General features: G+C 45.6%; 1 protein-coding gene across 7 annotated transcripts in view; it reads left to right on the top strand.

The window, feature by feature from the left end:
- The window catches only part of NEXN (nexilin F-actin binding protein), a 353,325-nt gene that overhangs the window by 291,838 nt on the left and 40,726 nt on the right, over nt 1-20,761 (top strand). For all 7 annotated transcript variants that reach the window (XM_069232244.1, XM_069232240.1, XM_069232243.1 and 4 more), the window contains one exon: nt 18,934-19,116. In XM_069232244.1, coding sequence (XP_069088345.1) covers nt 18,934-19,116 — 183 coding nt within the window. The remainder of the gene's footprint in view (nt 1-18,933; nt 19,117-20,761) is intronic.

Below are 20,761 nucleotides of genomic sequence, written 5' to 3'. Positions count from 1 at the left end.
TGCCGAATCATGGACCCCAGTGAGGTAATTCATCTGCCTGTCTATCATCTTTCCTCACCTTTTTCATATGCTTTCCGCCACCCTGGCTCATTCCTTTATATCTCAAAGCCATTCAGACTTCAAGAGAGCGCTGGGGCTCAACCACCTAATGGCTATACATTGTTTGGCCATTGTCACCCTTAGTATTGCTAATTGTCTGATCAGTTTCCTTTTGTTTTTGGTAGGGACTAGTCCCACTAGGCACTCTTTTAGCTCTCTAGAGATTATCCAGCCAGTTGCCCTATATAAATGACTCATGATCTCAGTCCAGTAAGGCACTATTTGAGGATAGCCCCACAGGAGACAGATAATGTCCGCTGGAATGTACCCGCAGCGTGTACACCCAGAGTCCCTATCAGCGTGAATAGCATGCATACGTCTGAGGGAGAGTTATGCAATTTATGTTATATTATATTGAATATGTTTAAATCTTGAGTTAACTGAGACTTCGCTCATCACCTTATGTATTCTAGTCCATTTCGGGTGTTCACACAACTGGCACCACGTGTCCTCAGTCTTTAGGGGAGGCCATGGCCTCTCTGGTCGGAGTGCACAGTATAAGTGTGTGAAGCATCTGCAACCCCCCAGCACTGTTAGCAGTGTGACATGAGTCTGTAAGGGTTCCAGGGCCTCAGGGAATCCAGGCCACATCCCCTGTGCAGTTGCAGCTATCATCGCGTATGGGAGGAACAGCCCTCTCCCCAGATGAAACGTTTCACTTGCATCTTCTAACGTATTATATCGACCGGCAGGAGATAAAGCATTAAGGTGACACAGCCTCCCCCCTTGCCAATGTAATTGATTGCTCTTCGTGCAAAAGGCTGAATTTTACAAATCTCCAATTCCAACTCATATGGTGCTCTGTGAAGCACCCCTGCAGTGCTTGTTCCCAGAGCCTGCATACCAGTCTGACCACATGTGACAAGAGTTCTGTTACCCTGTAATAATAAGGACCCTAAATCATCACCATTGTATGTGCTCAACAATAAGGATGCATCCCAATTTGGCTCACCATCAAACCAATGTACAGCATACAGTGTAGGTGTAATGCCAAATAATACGATTCGAGGTCAGGTACCTCCATGCCTGCCTCACCCCATTCTAATCTGAGCGTGGCCAATTCCACCCTGCGTCTCTTTCCTGCCCGTAGCAGGTCTACCAGGAGCTGGTCAAATTCCTGAAAGTAACTCCAGGGCATTTCATACATAGTTCCCTGCAATGCATACAGACAATGGGGGTGTACTAAAGTTTTAATTAAGGCTATTTTCCCCATAAAGGAGAATTTTCAGGGTGTTTGCAAACCTGCACACATCCATTCAGTTTTCAATCACGTGGCCCATATTAGGGGCATGGCACTGTTGGACCCCGTGCGCAATGTACATAACTGCACGTTTTCTGTTTTCCATGGCAGACCCTCTGCAGGAAGCTATGTGATCTCTATTTCTTTCAGCAAACATTGGGAACAATGAAGATTTTGGATGGTTTACGAATATTCAGAGAGCTCCCTGAATTCCCTCAACACATTTAACAGGATTGGAGCTCATACGTCTGGTTGGCAAAAATCAAATAAACCATAGTGTCATCCACATATAATGACACCACATGGGCCGTCTGACCCAACGGAACCCCCAACCCTGCTGCACCTGCCGCAATCTACATGCCACCGGGTCCTTTGCCAGAATGAAAAGCAAGGGGTTCAGGGTATATCCCTGCCTGGTACCTCTTTGTAATCGATTCAACTTCGCCACAAGACATCCTTGCGCACTCTCACCAGCGGCTCCATGTACAGCAGCCTTATGCATGAATTGAATTTGGGACCCAACCCCACTCTATCGAGCACCTGCCATAAATAGTCCCAGCTGAATGAATCAAATGCCTTTTCTGTGACTAAAAACTCCAGTGCATATTGATCATCAGCCAGGCAGAATGCATGAGGCATGTGTGATCATTTTCGCTGGTTGCAAAGGATGTTTCTTCAAGGAATAAATCTGGACAGATCTGGGTGGACCAGCTTCGGAAGATAGCAGCAGAGGTGTTTCACTAGAATCTGGCAAAGTATTTTTAGATCTACATTCAATATTGATATGGGGAGGTAGGAAGTGGCATCCATCCGATCCTTCTCCGGCTTAGGTAGCAGCACAAACAGGGCCTCTCTTGTGGAAGTGACAGTATGCTCCGTTCTATGGCTTCCTGCTACACCTGTAACAATTTGTCAGTCATGGTCCGTGGGAGGGTCTATAGAGCTTGGCGGACAATCATTCTACCCCTGGGGCTTTTTCCATCTGTGGGGTATCTGTGTCCTGTAGTATTTCCTGTTTAGTCACATGACCCTTTAATTCCTCTTGTTCAGGACCCACTAAATGCATCATTAGTAGGGAGTTTAAGTAGGCGACTACCAGATGTGCTGTGGCCACACCATGAAATATATACACTCCTTGTAGGTGCATGGTCAAAGTCTAGTGGATGGCTTGTTGTGTGTGCACCACCCTTCCCATCTAATCTGTAATAACCAGTGTAGTGTTCCTGTTTTATTATTCTGGCCAATAGCTGACCCACCCTGTTCCCTTCCATGTGGAGCCTGCATGTATCAGTGAGACGTATATGCTTTTCTAGTCATTAGCATGAAGAGTAAAGCTTCAAGCGCTCCATCTGATTATGTGGCAGCTCTTTTTCCACATTTGCTAATGTGTGTTCCTACAATGTCCAGTCCCGATCTAACGTGTGCTGGATACCTATCGTGGTTGCCATTCCCACTCCTCTGAGCCCCACCTTCATAGTGTCCTACTCTGTTGCTCTATGTTGTGTGCTTTCCCAGTTATGTGCGAAATAATCGATCAGTGATTCTGCTATTGTCTCTATATAGATTGGATTAGTAAGGGCCTCCACTTTCATTTGCTACAACGGGGGTCAGGGTAGTTGCCGAACCAAAGAGTACGTCAGAAGGAGGGGCGAGTGGTCAGAAATAAACCTGGCCAGATAAGTTGTATCCATCACTTGCAGAGTCTACTCTGCCTGTGTGAGGAAGTAGTCTAGCCTACTATATGTTTTTGAGGGCAGCGTATAACAAGAGCATGCACAAGTTTGCGGTTTTGAGCCCTCCAAATATCTATGAGTCCCACCCCACTGCATCATCTGTTTTATAGCATCTGTCAGTTTGGGCTTAGTATCCTACATTGCGGGGAAGCAGTCCATCTCACCAACCAGCACACAGTTACAGTCCCCAGCCCCAATCAACTCAGCGAGAAGGAATCTCTGTGCAGCCACCAGCACATCACCATAAAAGGCCCCGTCATCTACATTGAGAGCATAGACCCGTAAGCGTCCAAGGTCCCATGAAAGATAACATATCATCTCTCTGGATCAATACAAACTTGTATTTTCTGAAAAGGCACCCTCAGAACCATCCATATGAGTGCCTGTTAGACCTCACAGTCTTAGGGTGGTCTTCCCTCAAACATTTTTACTGCCTTGCTTCACTTTTGCTGATCTGTTTTTGTTGGCCTTAGGACTCCGGGCACTTTACCACTACTAACAAGTCCTAAAGTGCATGTGCTCACTCCTCTAAAACATGGTAAGTTCAGTGTATCCACATTTGGCCTATATAATTTAATTATAAGTCCCTAGTAAAGTGCACTATATGTGCTATGGGCTTGTAAATTAAATGCAAATAGTGGGTCTGATTGTGCTGTTCACTGAAGTAGTCCTTTAAACATGTCTCAGGCCTACCACTGCAGAGCAAGTGGTCCATATTTATGGGCTTTTGGTGCAGTGAAGTGCAGCATGTCACCTTGCTGCACTGCCCTGCGTCAAAGGGATAGGACAGAAATGCGCCGTATTTAAGTAATACAGTGCAGCCCTGCCTTTCCCACTGCTGCAGCGCATTTTTGGCAGCCTAACACCAATGAAGGCAGGCTTGCACCATGGTGAAAGGTTGTCTGGGTAGGAGGCATGATTGTTTTTGTACAGGAAGGAGCACCTTCCTACACAAAAACAATACTTGGAGGCGTTTTTCCTCTTTCTATGTATGATACAGAATGCAGCACACAAAGAAAGAGATTACAAAAGTGGAGAAATAAATATATTTCTCCTCATTGCTCCTCCCCTGGGAGGCATAAGGTTTTGACACATCCCCAGGTTTACAAGCTCTTGGAAATCTGGGGATGTGTCCAAATCCATGGGTGTTTCATGGGAACACCCACCACAAATCCTATGAAAACGTCACCTTTGTGCGGAGTAAGGAGTTGCGGGGATTTGTGCTGTCTTGCCTTACTCCATATCTATGAGGCCATTCAAAGCCATGCAAAGTGGCTTTGTGTGGCCTCATAGATATGAGTTCAAGGTTTGCGCCACTGTTACATCACAAAAAAGGGATTTCTAATCAATATTCCCCTGTAAATACAGTTTCACTGCCATGCCGACTTTGCATTTAAACCCCTTTGCCAAGCCTTAATTCCCCTTGTATTGCACATAAGACACCCCTTTGGTAGGATTTAGATAGCACATAGGGCAGGGTGCACAGTGAGTAGAAGGCAGGATTTATACTTTTTAGCTTTACATATCCTGGTGGTGAAAAACTACTTAAATTGTTTTTCACTACTGTAAGGCCTAGCCTTTGTTAGAAATAGGGTCTCTAGTTAGCAGTGGTTTGCACTCTATCCAAGTAGGGACCCTCATTCTAATCAGCGTAAGGCAGTCACAAAGCGAAGAAAACCCCTGCTCACCCCTTTGGTAGCTTGACTCAAGAAGTCAGGCTTATCTTAGAAACAATGTGTAAATTATTGTACACACACATTCACAGTAACACAGTGAAAACACCACATAAGTATTCCATACCAGTTTAGAAAAGTAGCCAATGCTTATCTGAGTACAACAAGACCAAAACAACAAAAATCCAACATACACAAGCAAAGATATCACTTTTAAATTATTAAATGTAATTGTAGTTCCTTGAAATCAATGAAGCGCTTGATTGAGGCAAAGTACCTGAGATGTGTAAAAAAACCAAAGACGATATTGGCCGCAAGGGAGGTGTTGAGTCAAAAGAGCCAGTGAAGCATTGGTTCCTTACTGTTGCAGGGGAGGTGATGCGTTGGTTCCTACTGCCAGGCAGGGGAGGTGATGTGCCAGTTCCTTACTGCCATGGGGGAGGTGACGTGTTGTTTGCATCGTGAAACGTCAGTTTATTTCTGTGGTGCGGTGTTGATGAAGAAACTGGTACACAGGGATTGTGCGTTGGAAGTCAAGCAGCAATGGGTTGATCTCACAGTAATGAATCAGGGGCTGCGTCGAAGTCAGGATGGTGCGTCATGGACTGCAGTGACGCGGTACTCCAAACTCACACAGTGTTGTTTTCTTTGATGCACTGTGACAGAAAGCTGGGGCCTGCGTGGAAAACCGTGGTCATTGCGTCAAGCGGGGACCATGCTCCAGTGCGGGCAGCAGCAATGCTTTGAATCCTTACAGCTATGCGTTAGTTCGGAATTATGCAGTGAGTCGATGTGTGGATTTTCTTCTTGTAACACCAAAAACCTCCTTTCAGGGCCCATACTGGATTTAGCACTGCTTGGCAGGACAGGGCTCTCAGCAGAGGAACCAAGGTGTTGGCAGATAAAGTCTTTGATGTCCCTGAGACTTCTTAACAAGTGGCAAACGCTACTCAAGCCCTTGGAGAACCTTGGGAAGCAGGATGCAGAAAGCAAAGGCCAGACCTTCCACTTCCAAGACAGAAGCAGCAAGCAGCAGGCAGGCACAACAAAGCAACAGGCAGAGTGGCAGTCCTTACTATAGCATCCAGCTCTTCTTCTTGGCAGAATGTCCTCAGTCCAGAAGTATTCTAACTTTTTCTATCTCTGAAGTAGGCAAACTTCAAAGAGAAGTATTTGTAGTGCACAAGACCCTGCCTTTCCTGTCCTAGCCCAAGATACACCTCGGGGGTCTGAGACTGATTTCTGTAAGGACAGACAAAACCCTATTCAGGTGGAAGTGTCAGCTTCTCCCACCACTCTAGCTAAGGAACACCCATTAGGGTATGCAGGGCACCCCTCAGTTCCCTTTGTGTGACTGTCTAGAGTGAATTCCCAAACAGCCCGACTGTCATCCTGACTCAGACATGTATTCCACAGCCAGTCAGAGGCACAGAATGGTTTAGCAAGAAAATGCCCACTTTCTACAAGTGAAATTTTCAAACTTACAATTAAAAAATTAACTTCACCAAAAGACGTATTTTTGAATTGTGAGTTCAGAGACCCCAGACTCCAGATCTCCATCTGCTCCCGGTGGGAAATTACACTTAAAAGATAGTTCAAGGCAATCCCCATGTTACCCTGTGGGAGAGATAGGCCTTGCAATAGTGAAAAAAGAATTTGGCAGTATTTCACTATCAGGACATATGAAGCACACCAGTACATGTCCTACCTTTACACACACCGCACCCTGCCCATGGGACTGCCTTGGGCTTACCTTAGGGGTGACTTACATGTAGCAAAAAGGAAGATTTGCGACTGGCAAGTGGGTGCGTTGCCAAGTTGAAATGGCAGTTTACAATTGCACACAAAGGCACTGCAACCGCAGGCCTGAGACATTTTACAGAGCTAATCGTGGGTGGAACAATCATTGTTGCAGGCCCACTAGTAGCATTAGATTTATGAGCCCTGGGCACACATGGTGCATGCTAGGGATTTACTAGTAAATCAAATATACCAATCATGGATAAACCAATCACCAATACAAAGTTAGACAGAGAGCACTTGCACTTTAGCACTGGTCAGCAGTGGTAAAGTGCCCAGAGTCCAAAAGCAAGCAAAAAGGAAATGCAGCTCACAGTCAGAAACAGGAGGTCAGAGACAAACATTTTGGTGATAACCTTGCAAAAAGGGCCATTTCCAACACCCCGCTTATAGGATAACATTGGGGATTCCTTAATATATTTATTAAGCATCCTTCTTGATTGTGAAGGAGTAGGGCTGTTGTGTTTGGTACCTATGGACTTGGAATAATAAACCTCCTTAATGGTAAAGTTGGATGTATGATTACAACTTTAAAAACGCTCCTTTTATAAAGTTGGCACCTTTATGCTCTTAAGTCCTGTGTGCCTGCTGCCGGCCTCCAATACACATCTGGGTTGGGTGACAGCTAGGCCTTGTGCATTCCCTCTAGACAGTCACACGGAAAGGTAGCTGAGGTGTGCCTGATGTGCCATTCACATCCCAATGGCCCATCACTAGGCTGAAGGCCCATCCTGGGCAGGATGGGAGAAGGAGCTGACACTTGTACCTGAATAGGGCAGTGCCTGTCCTCACACAAAGAGCTGCATAGCACCCTGGCGTGTGTCTGGAGCTAGGACAAGAAAGGGAGGACCCGTGTGCACTTCAAAGCACCTCTTTGAAGTCACCCTTACTTCAAAGGCACCATTGGGTATAACAACTGGACTTCTGACCCTACCAAATCAGTACACTTCTGGACCTGAGGACAGTCTGCCAAGAAGGACTGCTGTGCTTCTGAACTCAAGGATCGACAATTGCGTGGCTCGATGATGATACATTCCCTGACTGAAATCACCCAAGAAAGTACGGGGTTCAAAGGGAGCTCTAAGCTGTGGACATTTTCCTAGTAGCTCTTAGACCATATTAGGTAAGTTGATGCTGGTTGATACTGTGAAGAGTCGAGGCGGAGGAGGGAAAGTTTCCTTTACGGACTAGGTGGTCTCACACACTATATAGTGTCATGCTTCATCATATGACCACCTAGCCCCACCCAGGTAGGACAATGCCACCTGGGCGGACTCAACCTCACTGTTAAAGGAACAGGAGGGAGTGCCTAAATTATCACTGTTCTGGAAAAGTGTGGGATCCAGATAACCTTGGGGAATACTTAAAAACCCCTAAGCAGTCACCTATGTGAAAGTACACTTTAATGGTGGAGACTGTTGGTGTGGTTAAAAACAAAAATGGGGACACCTCTATGAGAGCAAGGGCTCACAGGGTCACCTATCTAAGAGTCAATGGCCAACATGTTTTTGTCGACTCTTTTGAGCCAAGGAAGGTCTTGGGGCATTCGTCAGGGCCCAGGATCCCTATGTCTCATATAATATGAGGGAACAAAAATTAATAATACTCTATGCAATGAGAGAGTAGGTGGAAGAAGGTGCAATGAATGTAAGGGGCCTACCTTAAGCAAGGAATTACCTTGTTAAGGCATGGGGGGGGGAATAAAGCACACATAAGGATTGTAAAACAACACTCCACAGCAAAGCAAACACACCCGTGACATAGAAAGCAGAATACATGCACTGCACACGTGTGTGGAACAAAATTAAAAACGGGGAGAAACATATTCTTACCCTAAACCTGAAGGCAACTAGCCCCAGCTGTCCAGGAGGGGGAGAGTCCCCTTATTGTCATACACTATATGGATAGAGTAATGAAATATGGTGAATGGGAATATATCAACTACATAGCGTTCTATCTGATGAAGGCAAGTAGGAAAAATAGTAATGAATCCCAACATGGGGTAAGTATTGTCTCAGGAAGACCAGGCAACTCAAGTAATTTACTTAAGTATGCTGTAAATCAGCCTAATAAGAATGAAATATACAACAGAAGAGGAAAAAAGAAAGAAATAAGAAATAAACAGGAGAGATCTTATCTGTGCCACGGGGCCGAAGACTCGCAACTCCAAAGGGGGCGCTCACTGTGCGCCTATACAGTCTCCTCGCTGGACCGCTTGTGTGAGATGTCCAGGGGGAAGGCGGTATTTGAAGGGAAGAGTTAATTGGCCCCAGTGCGACAATTCGTGCAATCACCGCTACTAGCCCAGGTGTTTAAGATATGGTTAATAGGTTCCAGAAAAGTATAAAGGTGGGTGGGGGAGAAAAGAAGAAGAAAAGAAAAAAGAAACTAAACGAAAGAAAAGAAAAGAAAAGGGGGAAAAGAGAAAAGAAGAAATGCACGTAAATAAAGAGGGCAAGGGGAGGGTATAAGAGGGGGCAGCGGGGAAGGAGAGAAATGGAGGGGGAACAGAGCAGAGGGTAAGGAGAGGGATAGAGGGGGAACAGAGAGGAAGAAGCACCAAGGAAAGTGCAGAGGGTGAAGGAGGAGGTGGGCGACTATTCTGCACCACAGGGTGGTTACCAGGCAAAGTATTGCTCTATACCAAAATTAAAGCAGACAAGATTATTTGTTAAGTGAGAACCATGGGATCTCATCATTCAGGCCATTAGTGTCTGAGTGTAGTCTCCAGACCCAGCGTTGTTCATAGAAAAATAACTTCTGTGTCATATTGTTGGTCGTGGGTGGTAATTGTTCTAGAACAGTCCAAAATAAATCATCCGGTGAATGGTTGTTCAGAATGAAATGACTTGTGAGCTTAGTTGCATCGTGCTTGCAGCGGATAGTGCTCCTGTGCTCGCAGATTCTGGTGCCCACTTTCCTCGTTGTCATTCCAATGTATCTTAGCTGGCAGGGGCACTTGATCAAATAAACCAAATTTTTACTGTTGCAGTTAGTGAGTGACTTCAGAACCCACGGGGTTTTCAGACCGAGGTTCACTATTGTAGATTTCTGTGTAAACCGGCATATACTACACTTGCCACATGGATAGTGTCCAGTAGGGGGAGGTAGATGCCATAGTGTTGTCTGTTTACCACATGGTTTAGCGGTGGGTCTAGTATGGACCACCATGTCACGTATATTCGTGGCTCTTTTATAGGCCAGCAATGGCTGTTGGAAGGGGAGGGCTCCAGATGTCAGGATCTTCCAGGCATCTCTGATGATTTTTTGGATCTTGTTGGACAGTGGGTTGAATGTAGTTACGCACACTATCTGTTCCGGGTTGGGTTTGTTGATGCGTGGTTGCAACAATTGATCTTTGTTATTATTGCAAGCTCTTTTGTTGGCTCTTCTGATGAGGTGTGTGGGGTAATCTTTTTCTTGCAGTTTGGTAGAAAGTTTGTTGCGATGTTTTGCATAGTCTGTAAGGTTCGAGCAGTTCCGTCTCAGGCGTAAGAACTGCCCCAAAGTGAGATTCTCCTTAAGAAACCTAGGGTGACAGCTCTGAAACTGGAGAAGGTTGTTGCGATCTGTAGGTTTGAAGTAGACCTCAATAGCTAAGGATCCATTATTCTCATAAATAAGTAGATCCGGAAACGGCAGTTGGTTATCGCATATATTAATGGTAAATTTCAGGAAAGGGTTAGCCGTATTAAGCCAGTTCGAGAAGGCTAAGGCTTCTTCTATGGTACCTGTCCAAATGAGTAAGATGTCGTCTATAGACCGTTTGCATAATTTGATCTGTTGTAGGAACGGGTTGTCATCATGGAGAACCACTTGTTTCTCAAAACTGTCTACATACAGGCAGGCCAGACTCGGGCAAAGGTGCTACCAGAATCTGCGAGCACAGGAGCACTATCCGCAGCAAGCGCGACGCAACTAAGCTCACAAGTCATTTCATTCTGAACAACCATACACCGGATGATTTATTTTGACTGTTCTAGAACAATTACCACCCACGACCAACAATATGACACAGAAGTTATTTTTCTATGAACAACGCTGGGTCTGGAGACTACACTCAGACACTAATGGCCTGAATGATGAGATCCCATGGTTCTCACTTAACAAATAATCTTGTCCACTATAATTTTGGTATACAGCAATACTTTGCCTGGAAACCACCCTGTGGTGCAGAGTAGTCGCCTACTTCCTCCTTCACCCTCTGCACTTTCCTTGGTGCTTCTTCCTCTCTGTTCCGCCTCTATCCCTCTCCTTCCCCTCTGCTCTGTTCCCCCTCCATTTCTCTCCTTCCCCGCTGCCCCCTTTATTTCCGTGCATTTCTTCTTTTCTCTTTTCCCCCCTTTTCTTTTCTTTTGTTTCTTTCTTTTTTCTTTTCTTTTCTTATTTTTTCCCCCACCCACCTTTATCCTTTTCTGTCCCATTTCCTTCATACCACTCCCTTGGCTTCCCCCCCTCCATTTCTGTTGCTCCTCCTTTTTCTTCTTTAGCCTTTATCTTTCCCTTTTCCTTCTGTGTTCTGTTTCCTTCTGTTTTTTCCCTTTCCTTCTGTTTTCTTCCCCCGTTTTGCTCCCCCTTCACCACTTATTCATTTACTTTCTTCTTTTGCTATCTTTTGTTTCTCAATTCCTTCGATCCTGTTGCCCCTCCCGCAAAATGCGAGATGGGCTGACTTCACCGCCGGTAATACTGGGAACTACACTTCCCAGCATTCCATTAGCGGTGCGGAGTCATGTGACATCCCGTCACGCGATGTCGCTCTTCCGATGCCGCACACCGGCTCCATGCATCGTATCTGGCTACACAGCCCAGGTCCGGCGGCGGTAATTGCGCGTTTTGGCGCACTGGCCCCTATTAACCGTATCTTAAACACCTGGGCTAGTAGCGGTGATTGCGCGAATTGTCGCGCTGGGCCAATTAACTCTTCCCTTCAAATACCGCCTTCCCCCTGGACATCTCACACAAGCGGTCCAGCGAGGGGACGGTATAGGCGCACAGTGAGCGCCCCCTTTGGAGTTGTGAGTCTTCGGCCCCCGTTGCACAGATAAGATCTCTCCTGTTTATTTCTTATTTCGTATTTTTTATTTTTTCCTCTTCTGTTGTATATTTCATTCTTATTAGGCTGATTTACATCATACTTAAGTAAATTACTTGAGTTGCCTGGTCTTCCTGAGACAATACTTACCCCATGTTGGGACTCATTACTATTTTTCCTACTTGCCTTCATCAGATAGAGCGCTATGTAGTTGATATATTGCCATTTCTTTTTTTACCATATTTTATTACTTTATCCACATAATGTGTGACAATAAGGGGACTCTCCCCCTCCTGGACACCTGGGGCTAGTTGCCTTCAGGTTTAGGGTAAGAATATGTTTCTCCCCGTTTTTAGTTTTGTTCCATACACGTGTGCAGTTCATGTTTTCTGCTTTCTATGTCACATGTGTGTTTGCTTTGCTGTGGAGTGTTGTTTTTTAACCACACCAACGGTCTCCACCATTAAAGTGTACTTTCACATAGGTGACTGCTTAGGTGTTTTTAAGTATACCCCTAGGTTAGCTGGATCCCACACTTTTCTAGAACAGTGATAATTTACGCACTCCCTCCTGTTCCTTTAACAGTTAGGTTTAGTCCGCCCAGGTGGCATTGTCCTACCTGGGTGGGGCTAGGTGGTCATATGATGAAGCATGACACTAAATAGTGTGTGAGACCACCTAGTCCGTAAAGGAAACTTTCCCTCCCCCTCCTCCACCTCGACTCTCCACAGTATCCACCAGCATCAACGTACTTAATATGGTCTAAGAGCTACTAGGACAATTTCCACAGCTTAGAGCTCCCTTTGAACCCCGTACTTTCTTGTGTGATTTTGGTTTTGTATTTAGGGAGATCAGTACGGTGTTGTTCCCTTTGGATATATACATTTTTTATATCCTCAACTCTCCCTTACTTTCCAGTTGTGTTACGACATTCCCTGACTGCACAGATTGGAACCGACACATAGCCTTAGCATTGTCTTCTATGCTCCTTGCATTGGAACCTCAACGTCCATGCAATCCTCCACACAAGGTATTGTTTTCAGTGGGACAAGGTTGGTCCCTGTAGTCGGCCTGCGTTCCATCTCAGTCAGGCTGAACTTTGGATTCACCCTGGTCTAGTATAACCAGATAGCTCTGGTTGGCACTTTATGCATCAAAGCACTACGGTTACATTTAATCTTTAAATATTCATATCTCAGCTTCTACTTATTGGATTTTTGTTGTTTTGATCTTGTTTTACTCATAAAAATATAATCTATTATTCTAACTTGGTCGGTGCCTTTTGTGATTATTTCACTGTGTTACTCTATCAAGTGTTGCTCAAATACTTTACAGTTTGCCTCTTAAATTATGCCTGGTGGCTCTATGCCAAGCTACCAGAGGGTAAGCACAGGTTCATTTAGGTTGTGTATCTGACTTACCCCGAGTAGGATTGTGGTCCCTACTTGGACAGAGTGCATACCTCTGCCAACTAGAGACCCAGTCTATAGCAGCGTCCCTCTTGCAATGCCAGAGTAAGAGGTGGTATAAATTTGAACCCTCCACTTACGCCACAGTGCTGGGATACAGTCACCCCATAGATGTGCATCCTGTAGGAATGCAATCGATATATGGTATCACTTGAGGAATGTATATATTCTATTGCACTTCTCAGGTTTGTTTATTCCTCGAATGTTCCACGTGGGGGACTGTGTTTATGTCTCAGACCCAGTATGGACCCTTGCAGAGAAATCTAAGGTCTTCCTAACAGGCCATAGTAGTTGTAACAGGGCAGCGCAAGAGGTATAAGCAGCAGGAGCATGGCCCTTTAATCAAAGAACAGCAAAGAAACCAGAAATACATTATTATTTCAACCCCCACCCCAGGCTGAAGAATCATGCTCTCCTCAGACCCCAAGACCAGAAACAGGTACTTAACGGGTCTTAGGAGGACCGCCCCCTTCTAACCTCCACTGCAAAGCTAAGCTAAAGATTAACCCACCCATCACACAGTAGCTAGCAGTTGGTGATGAAACAAGCTCCAATACATAGCCCGGCAGTTTCCAAGGGGCAGTAATTCAACTGACAGGGAACAACAACATAAACATTCAATCTTGTACTTAGTGGTTTAATGTTACAAGTAGACCACTGAAATCAGCCACCTTCTCCCTCCAGGATCCCACACATCACTGCAGTCCAGCCGGCACAGGCATCGGTCCTACGGCTCGCCAGTGCAGGAAAGCATGTGTCTGCATTCACATCAGGTTCAGGGCAAAGAATTCTGTCTTCACCTAACTAGTGCACCTGTGGGGTCTCCCATGCCCCATTCGTCATTATTGCGCATCCGTACTGTCACTCAATGTGTCAGGTACCAGTCGGATCCTGGAGAAGGTATCACTGTCCGTTGAGCCAGGCAGCTTCGACTGCAGAGCATCATCTGGCCAAACAAGGATTCGATCTCTAGCAGAAGTTCCCACTCTCTCCAAGTCCACCAGAGAAGGTTTCTTGTTACAGCCAGAGCACTGCACTGGGCCAGCGTGGCCCCCCATGAACATCAGCAGACTTAGGGTGTCTAGGCAAATCCCGGACCTCCCGTGGGGGTTCATAAAAATATACTGGAAGTTATCGCACAAGTTCTGAACTTTAAGAGTGTTGTCGGGAGAGATGAAGATTTGTTTGTCTTCATATCTGGGGGGGCTATGGATGTGCATATGTTGAAGGATAGTATTAGTGTCACAATGGGGTTAAACAGGTGAGATATCATGGCTAGGGAGGCTGCTCCCAGGTGCGGTACAGCTGCCACTGCATGGTGTGCCCATTCAATTGTGAAGAAGATAGATAGTTTTGGGGCCTGAAAGTTTTTGCTCCTCCACATGTGTGGCACTGCATTTTAGTTCCTCAGCCGTGGCTCTCAGCGATTTCACCTCAAGTTTCAAAACATTTACATCATCCTCCATGGCCGTGGTGCAATCCGTGACTTTTCAGATGTCCATGTGCAGGTACTTGAACTCGATAGCCATTGTGTCCATCTTCCCTTGTAATGCAACACAACAGTCTTGTATCGTCGCAGTGGGCCCCCGGCCTGTTGCATCAGTGGGCCATTCTTAGTCATGGTCCGAGTGCAGCGTCTTCAGCGTTGACACCGTTTATTGATCTATTTTATTGGAGTGGGCTGTCTTCAGCCCTTGTCCTTTCACATTTTAGGCATTGAGATACAAGGACTTTCTTTTGCATGAGGCTCCAAGCTGTGATGGTCACAGCAGGGCCCTGGGCCCACTTTGTATAGGCTCCAGGCCCCAAACCGCACAGGATGATCTACATCTAGCACGTCAGCCCTACAGCATTTGCCGCAGGTAGCCAGGCACTGCTCTCCTCTATGGGTTAGCCATGGTCACAGGGCCTGTCAGCAAAATCCAGTTTGCCCAGGGGCCAGGTATCTCATTCCTGTGCACAGATTCACAGCCTTCTCATGTACTATCACCAGAACCCCCTACAGGCAGCTGTAGTGATCCAAGACAGTGTGGCAACTCTCCATCTCTGTCTCTGAGCCCAGACCTCCTCCCCAGATCGGGGTGTGGCTGCACCAAGACACACCGGAGATGTCCGTGCAAGGGTCAGGGGCCAACTTTCTTGTTGCAGCTGTGGGTTCTTCCAATGTGCAGCAAGGGCGCTTGTTGCAGGCTTGTTGATTACACCAATTTGATTCTCCCCACAGGCTTGTATGGCAGGATTACAGTTGAGTGTGCTCCACAAGCTGATTCAATGTCCAGGTGTGGGGGGGATAGAGTAGAGGGAGGGCAGCATGTTTCACTATGTGGGCAGTATGTATGAGGGGGCTCCTGCAGGGTTTATTCTCTCACCAGAGCCCAACATTCAGCAAGGCAATGTTGTTCGCTTGTCTCCCAGAGCCATCCCCGAGCCAGGGCAACGCTCAGGTTCTTCCAGGATCAATGCCCTTGGTCCTGCACCCTCATTGGATTGGGGAGAAGTGACCCCTCTCTCAATCCTCGCCGGGAACCCGAGGAGCCGCTTGTGGCCTTCTGGAGTCTGCGCCCCGTTGTCTGGCCCAGGGGGAAAGCCAATCACGCACTTCACTGCAGCACTCACAGCACCTGAGCAGGTCCTCTACTCTGCCTGTTCATAGGCCAATCCATAAGGCCACACCATCCCCAGTTTTGGTCAAGGATCGCTGATGGGCCCAGATCCCAGGGGCCCGTGCTCGTCAGCTTCTCTCCTTGAGTACTTCTGGGGTTGCCAGCTTATCTGGCACAGCTTCCGGATGTAGCCTTCGAGGGTCGGCCCTCATGGCTTGAGTTTCTGTATGTTGGGGTGCCTCTGTACAGTCACAGCATGGCCCCCGCAAACATGCTCCACCTCCCAAGTTTCTGAACTACTTCACTGGCATTCCAAACTGGTGGACGGGTAAGGATTAATAAGTATTACTGGCCCGCAGTGGGAGCTAACAGGAGTTGCGACAATGCAGCCATCTTGCCAGGCCATGCCCAAGCTTCACATAAATGTTTACATTTAATATCAATATATAAATCCACGCTGCATGGGGGAAGTTTAAAAAGTATAGGTTAACACATGTAATCTGGTCCCCTGTCAGATAAAAATGAAAACTGGTTTATCAGTGGATTCAAAACTCTACAAAATTAACTCTTCTCTCACAGGTGCACTATTTCTCCCTCTACCACTTCTCTCAATATGTTAAGCTTCCTTGTACAAACCATTCAAAAGACACAGACTGTTGGGGTCTCCTTTATGAGGCCGAAGCGGCACACTGTGCTATAGGTGCATCATTTTTTTTTTTTTACTCTTTGGTGGTGCAGTGTGCTAGTCCATATTTACAAGGCCACGCAAAGCCACCTTGTGTGGCTTTTCATGGCCTTGTAAATATGGCCCCGTTCATTCATAACAGTGTGTGAAAGGGGCGTTCCTTGGTGTTCCATGGTGTTCCCACGCAACACCCATGGAACTTGAAAGAATCTGACGCATTCCCAGATTGACAAGACATACAGTACAGTCCTTCAGGGTTGTTATCAATAGCTTTGTATTTCAATGCCTAACCCACTTCAATATTATAACTCAGTGGTGATGGAACAATTTTCAAAGTGGGTGTGCTACCATCATTGTTACATCACCAAAGTCACAGGGATTATCAAAAATTCAGGCATCACACAAAGAAAAAGTATAGCAAATGAGCCAGTCCATTTCGCAGGAGAGTGATGAGGATGTTGTTTGTAGCGGGTGGTGCAAAAATATATTGTGGCAGTGCACTGTAATTTACAGACAGCACGTTTTTCATTGAAATGGCTACTTGCACTAAAAAAAAATTCTATGTGTGCCCCTTCGATTTGCATAGGCCTACCTCAAGGTTCAAACATCTTAATTGTATTTTACATATGAATGGTCAACTAAAGTCCTATAACATTTGAACCACCTCAGCTACTGTCCAAACCTAGATACTACACCTGTACACTCCACAAAATCCCCCATACCTAGTAAGACCATAGGTCAGAGATAGCTTGAAAGAGAGCTACTCAAAATCTATTTGTTCTAGGGGTTTACAATAAAATCCTCTGATTCTTTTTTCCTTAAAGGGACCTGATATATTTCATTTCCCTAATTATTTCTGAGCACATGCTCAGGTCTGACACTATGGCCCTCATTCTGACCTTGGCGGGCGGCGGAGGCCGCCCGCCAAAGTCCCGCCGTCAGGTTACCGTTCCGCGGTCGAAAGACCGCGGCGGTAATTCTGACTTTCCCGCTGGGCTGGCGGGCGGTCGCCTTCAGGCCGCCCGCCAGCCCAGCGGGAAAGAGGCTTCCACGATGAAGCCGGCTCGGAATCGAGCCGGCGGAGTGGAAGCTGTGCGACGGGTGCAGTTGCACCCGTCGCGTATTTCACTGTCTGCGCAGCAGACAGTGAAATACATTTAGGGGCCCTCTTACGGGGGCCCCTGCAATGCCCATGCCAGTGGCATGGGCACTGCAGGGGCCCCCAGGGGCCCCGCGACTCCCCCTACCGCCATCCGGATCCCGGCGGTCGGACCGCCGGGATCTGGATGGCGGTAGGGGGGGTCGGAATCCCCTCGGCAGCGCAGCAAGCTGCGCCGCCTTGGAGGATTCAATGGGGCGGCGGTACACTGGCGGGAGCCCGCCAGTGTTGCCGGTCTGACCGCGGCTTTACCGCCGCGGTCGGAATCCCCATTGGAGCACCGCCGGCCTGTCGGCGGTGCTCCCGCGGTCCTCCGCCCTGGCGGTCTTTGACCACCAGGGTCAGAATGACCGCCTATATCTTTATAAATATCTGCAGTGATACATCTCTGCTCTTTAATTAAAATGTGTTTCCTGGAATTAGTCCTCTTAAGTTTTGTCAGCAATAATCTGTGGTTTCTATTACCTACTACATGCTCCTTGGCTTTCCATATTTCTAGACCTTCACGCATTGGATTTTTCAAAATTTTACTCGAGCAAATGAGCTTCCTGCAGATTCTATTTTTTTTTAATTTATTTTTTTATTTCATCTTTTATGTGGTTAGCGTATTTTCTTCAGACAGACATTCCCCTCTCTCCATACATCTACTTTGTTCCCTAAAGTTTGAGAAGCGGATTGGGGAATCCTTACTTTTCTTCCTGTATCTTTTTCACACTTAATAAAAACATAGAACAACTCTAAAGAACCATTGTTTTGATCATGTAGCTAACCTGTAACACTTTTTACACTGGCTTTAAGCGTAAGGAAAAATCCTATTTAAAATGACATAATCTACCCTTAGAGCATTCCACGACAAAACACTAACTTAAAAGAAAGAAAAGGTCACCGGACTCCTCCTGCAAGGGACCACATCAAAACAACACACATCACGATCTTTATCTACAAACGTGAGAGAACCAAGACTCATGCTGTTCAGCTGTGTCGTCATCTAAACTTTCATCATCAACACCAAATGCTAACCTTTCTCTCGTGCATTTTTTAACGCCGTTGAAACCTATGTAAATTGCTCTCGACACCAAGACTAATAGGATACCGGTGCTTTAAATAATTCCTAAACTTAAACTGACGATTTTTAAATTCACTGGCATCACTGCCAATTCTATGCCTGGTAGGAATAATTGTTGCATGTATCAGGCAAAGAACCGATAGCCATTTCGTAGCTGCACCCGCACTATACCAGCAATCTTTTATTTTCCAGTTTGAAGATATTTGACAATTCATTCCGAATCGTCTCTGTATGATCCACGACTTGTTAGTGGTAGTTTAAAGAGTGCGGTATTAGCATAAGTACAATACAGAGTTTAATTGGAGCGTACATACGTGTTACATCGTGGTTACAAATGTTTTGATGCTCGTATATACATTTATTTATTTCAGGATGTTGAAGACCAAAAGCCAGCAAGAAAATGTGAAGCACCATTTTCTCACAAGGTCAACATGAAGGCCCGGTTTGAACAAATGGCAAGGGCAAGAGAGGAGGAAGAACAGAGGCGCATTGAAGAGCAAAAGCTTCTACGAATGCAGTTTGAACAAAAAGAAATTGATGCAGCATTACAGAAGGTGCGCCACAAAAAACAAATTATTAAAGGGACCAAGAAATATGCATAACATTCAGTAATCTCACTCTTACTAAAACTTGGAAACCTTAGTTATTTAGCATTTCAAAGATAAGGAGTGACCAACAGAGAGCTGCGGCTATTCTGAAGCATTTGGACTAGACTGGAATTGCGATAGATAAACAAATTACTTACCTTTGGTAACGTTTTTTGTGGTGGATAGAGTAGCTTCCTGTCCATGCCTCTCAGTATGAAAAAAGGGAACTGAGAGGAATCCAAAGGTACTTGTATCCATCAGAAATTATTATACAAGACATTTACCATATTGTATCATATGACGTGTAAATTTGTCTCAGACTTTCTCCTATCATTGCAGTTACAGAGATTAGCCAAGGGAAGAGTGCTCACTTTCACCACTAACCGAAACAGTGAGTACTTGGTTTGCAATGGAAATCTGTACTCCCACTTAACTTTGACTGTCAGAGCATGTGTGGAAAGGCAGCCAAGGTTTAGATCAAAGACCATGCCGCTGCATTCAGTCTAGCCTTTGTCCATGCCTCTGGGCTCCTATATAGCCATGCACAGCGGTGGTAGGTCAGGGCAGTAGAGCTCGGGCAGGACTTACACTTGTTACCGGCCAAAAGGCAACACGCAGCTCCACATACTGGATGAAAGAGCACCAGGGTTCACATTCACATATGTCATCCTCCAAGAGGTGTTTTGTAAGCTAGAGGAGAGCTCCAGCTTGTATGTCCAGTCAACATGAGTTATGAGGGGAGACAGTAAGGCATAATCCATGGATGGAGTTAAGGCACCCCAAAAGCTGTAACTGTAACCACCCTCCAGAACCTGTTTAGAGCAGGGCTATCCTACAGCGTCGAGGCACCAATGAGGAGGAGCCCCAGTTGCAAAATATTGAAAGTAAGAATATTCACTTAAAACAGTATAGGCTACAAAATATCAAACTGCACTATATCGTCAAGGTAAGCACACACAAGGGAGTACATTTTTACAATTCTAATTTCACATCTACTTCCCTTGACAATATTGTACAAGTCGATGTTGTTGTAGGCGATATTTTAAAGTCAATATTTTGGTACCACAGCAAAGATGGTTGGAGATATTTCTGCTTACAGTTTGAATAATAGCAACACAATGGACTATTTGACCCAGCATTCCGTCTCTAACTATGTATTACTCCCTCATATGATCTTCTCGTCTCAGTCCTAATGGTACCAGATGTCCTGTCTTCCCAACAGCATTAACACTAAATGTGCCGTCTTTCTTAAAGAAATACACCTTGCGTGTATTTCTTCTATGTATATTGCCAAATGTAAGCATAAAGCCGCCTCCACTCCTCATCCTGCTGGTAAGAACACACTTCATTGTGATTTCATTATGGCCTGTTTTTTAATTGTAATAAACACAAATTAGGTCAACTTGGGGGAAGTATATGCTTAAACTCCCATGGCATTTAAGAAAATATATAAGAAAAATAAGAACGTATTCTTTAAAAAAATATATATATGATGACTCCTATCTAATTGATATCACCATTTATTATTCAATCTAATGAAATAATATCTCTTTTAATCATAAAAACTTCATTATGGAATAGGTGCTCCCAATTTATACGACACACTGAAAGT

This window comes from Pleurodeles waltl, chromosome 4_2 (genome assembly GCF_031143425.1).
Source record: "Pleurodeles waltl isolate 20211129_DDA chromosome 4_2, aPleWal1.hap1.20221129, whole genome shotgun sequence".
Lineage (NCBI taxonomy): Eukaryota > Metazoa > Chordata > Amphibia > Caudata > Salamandridae > Pleurodeles > Pleurodeles waltl.
The sequence above is the reverse complement of the archived record's forward strand: the minus strand, read 5'-3'. Positions and strand labels throughout refer to the sequence as shown.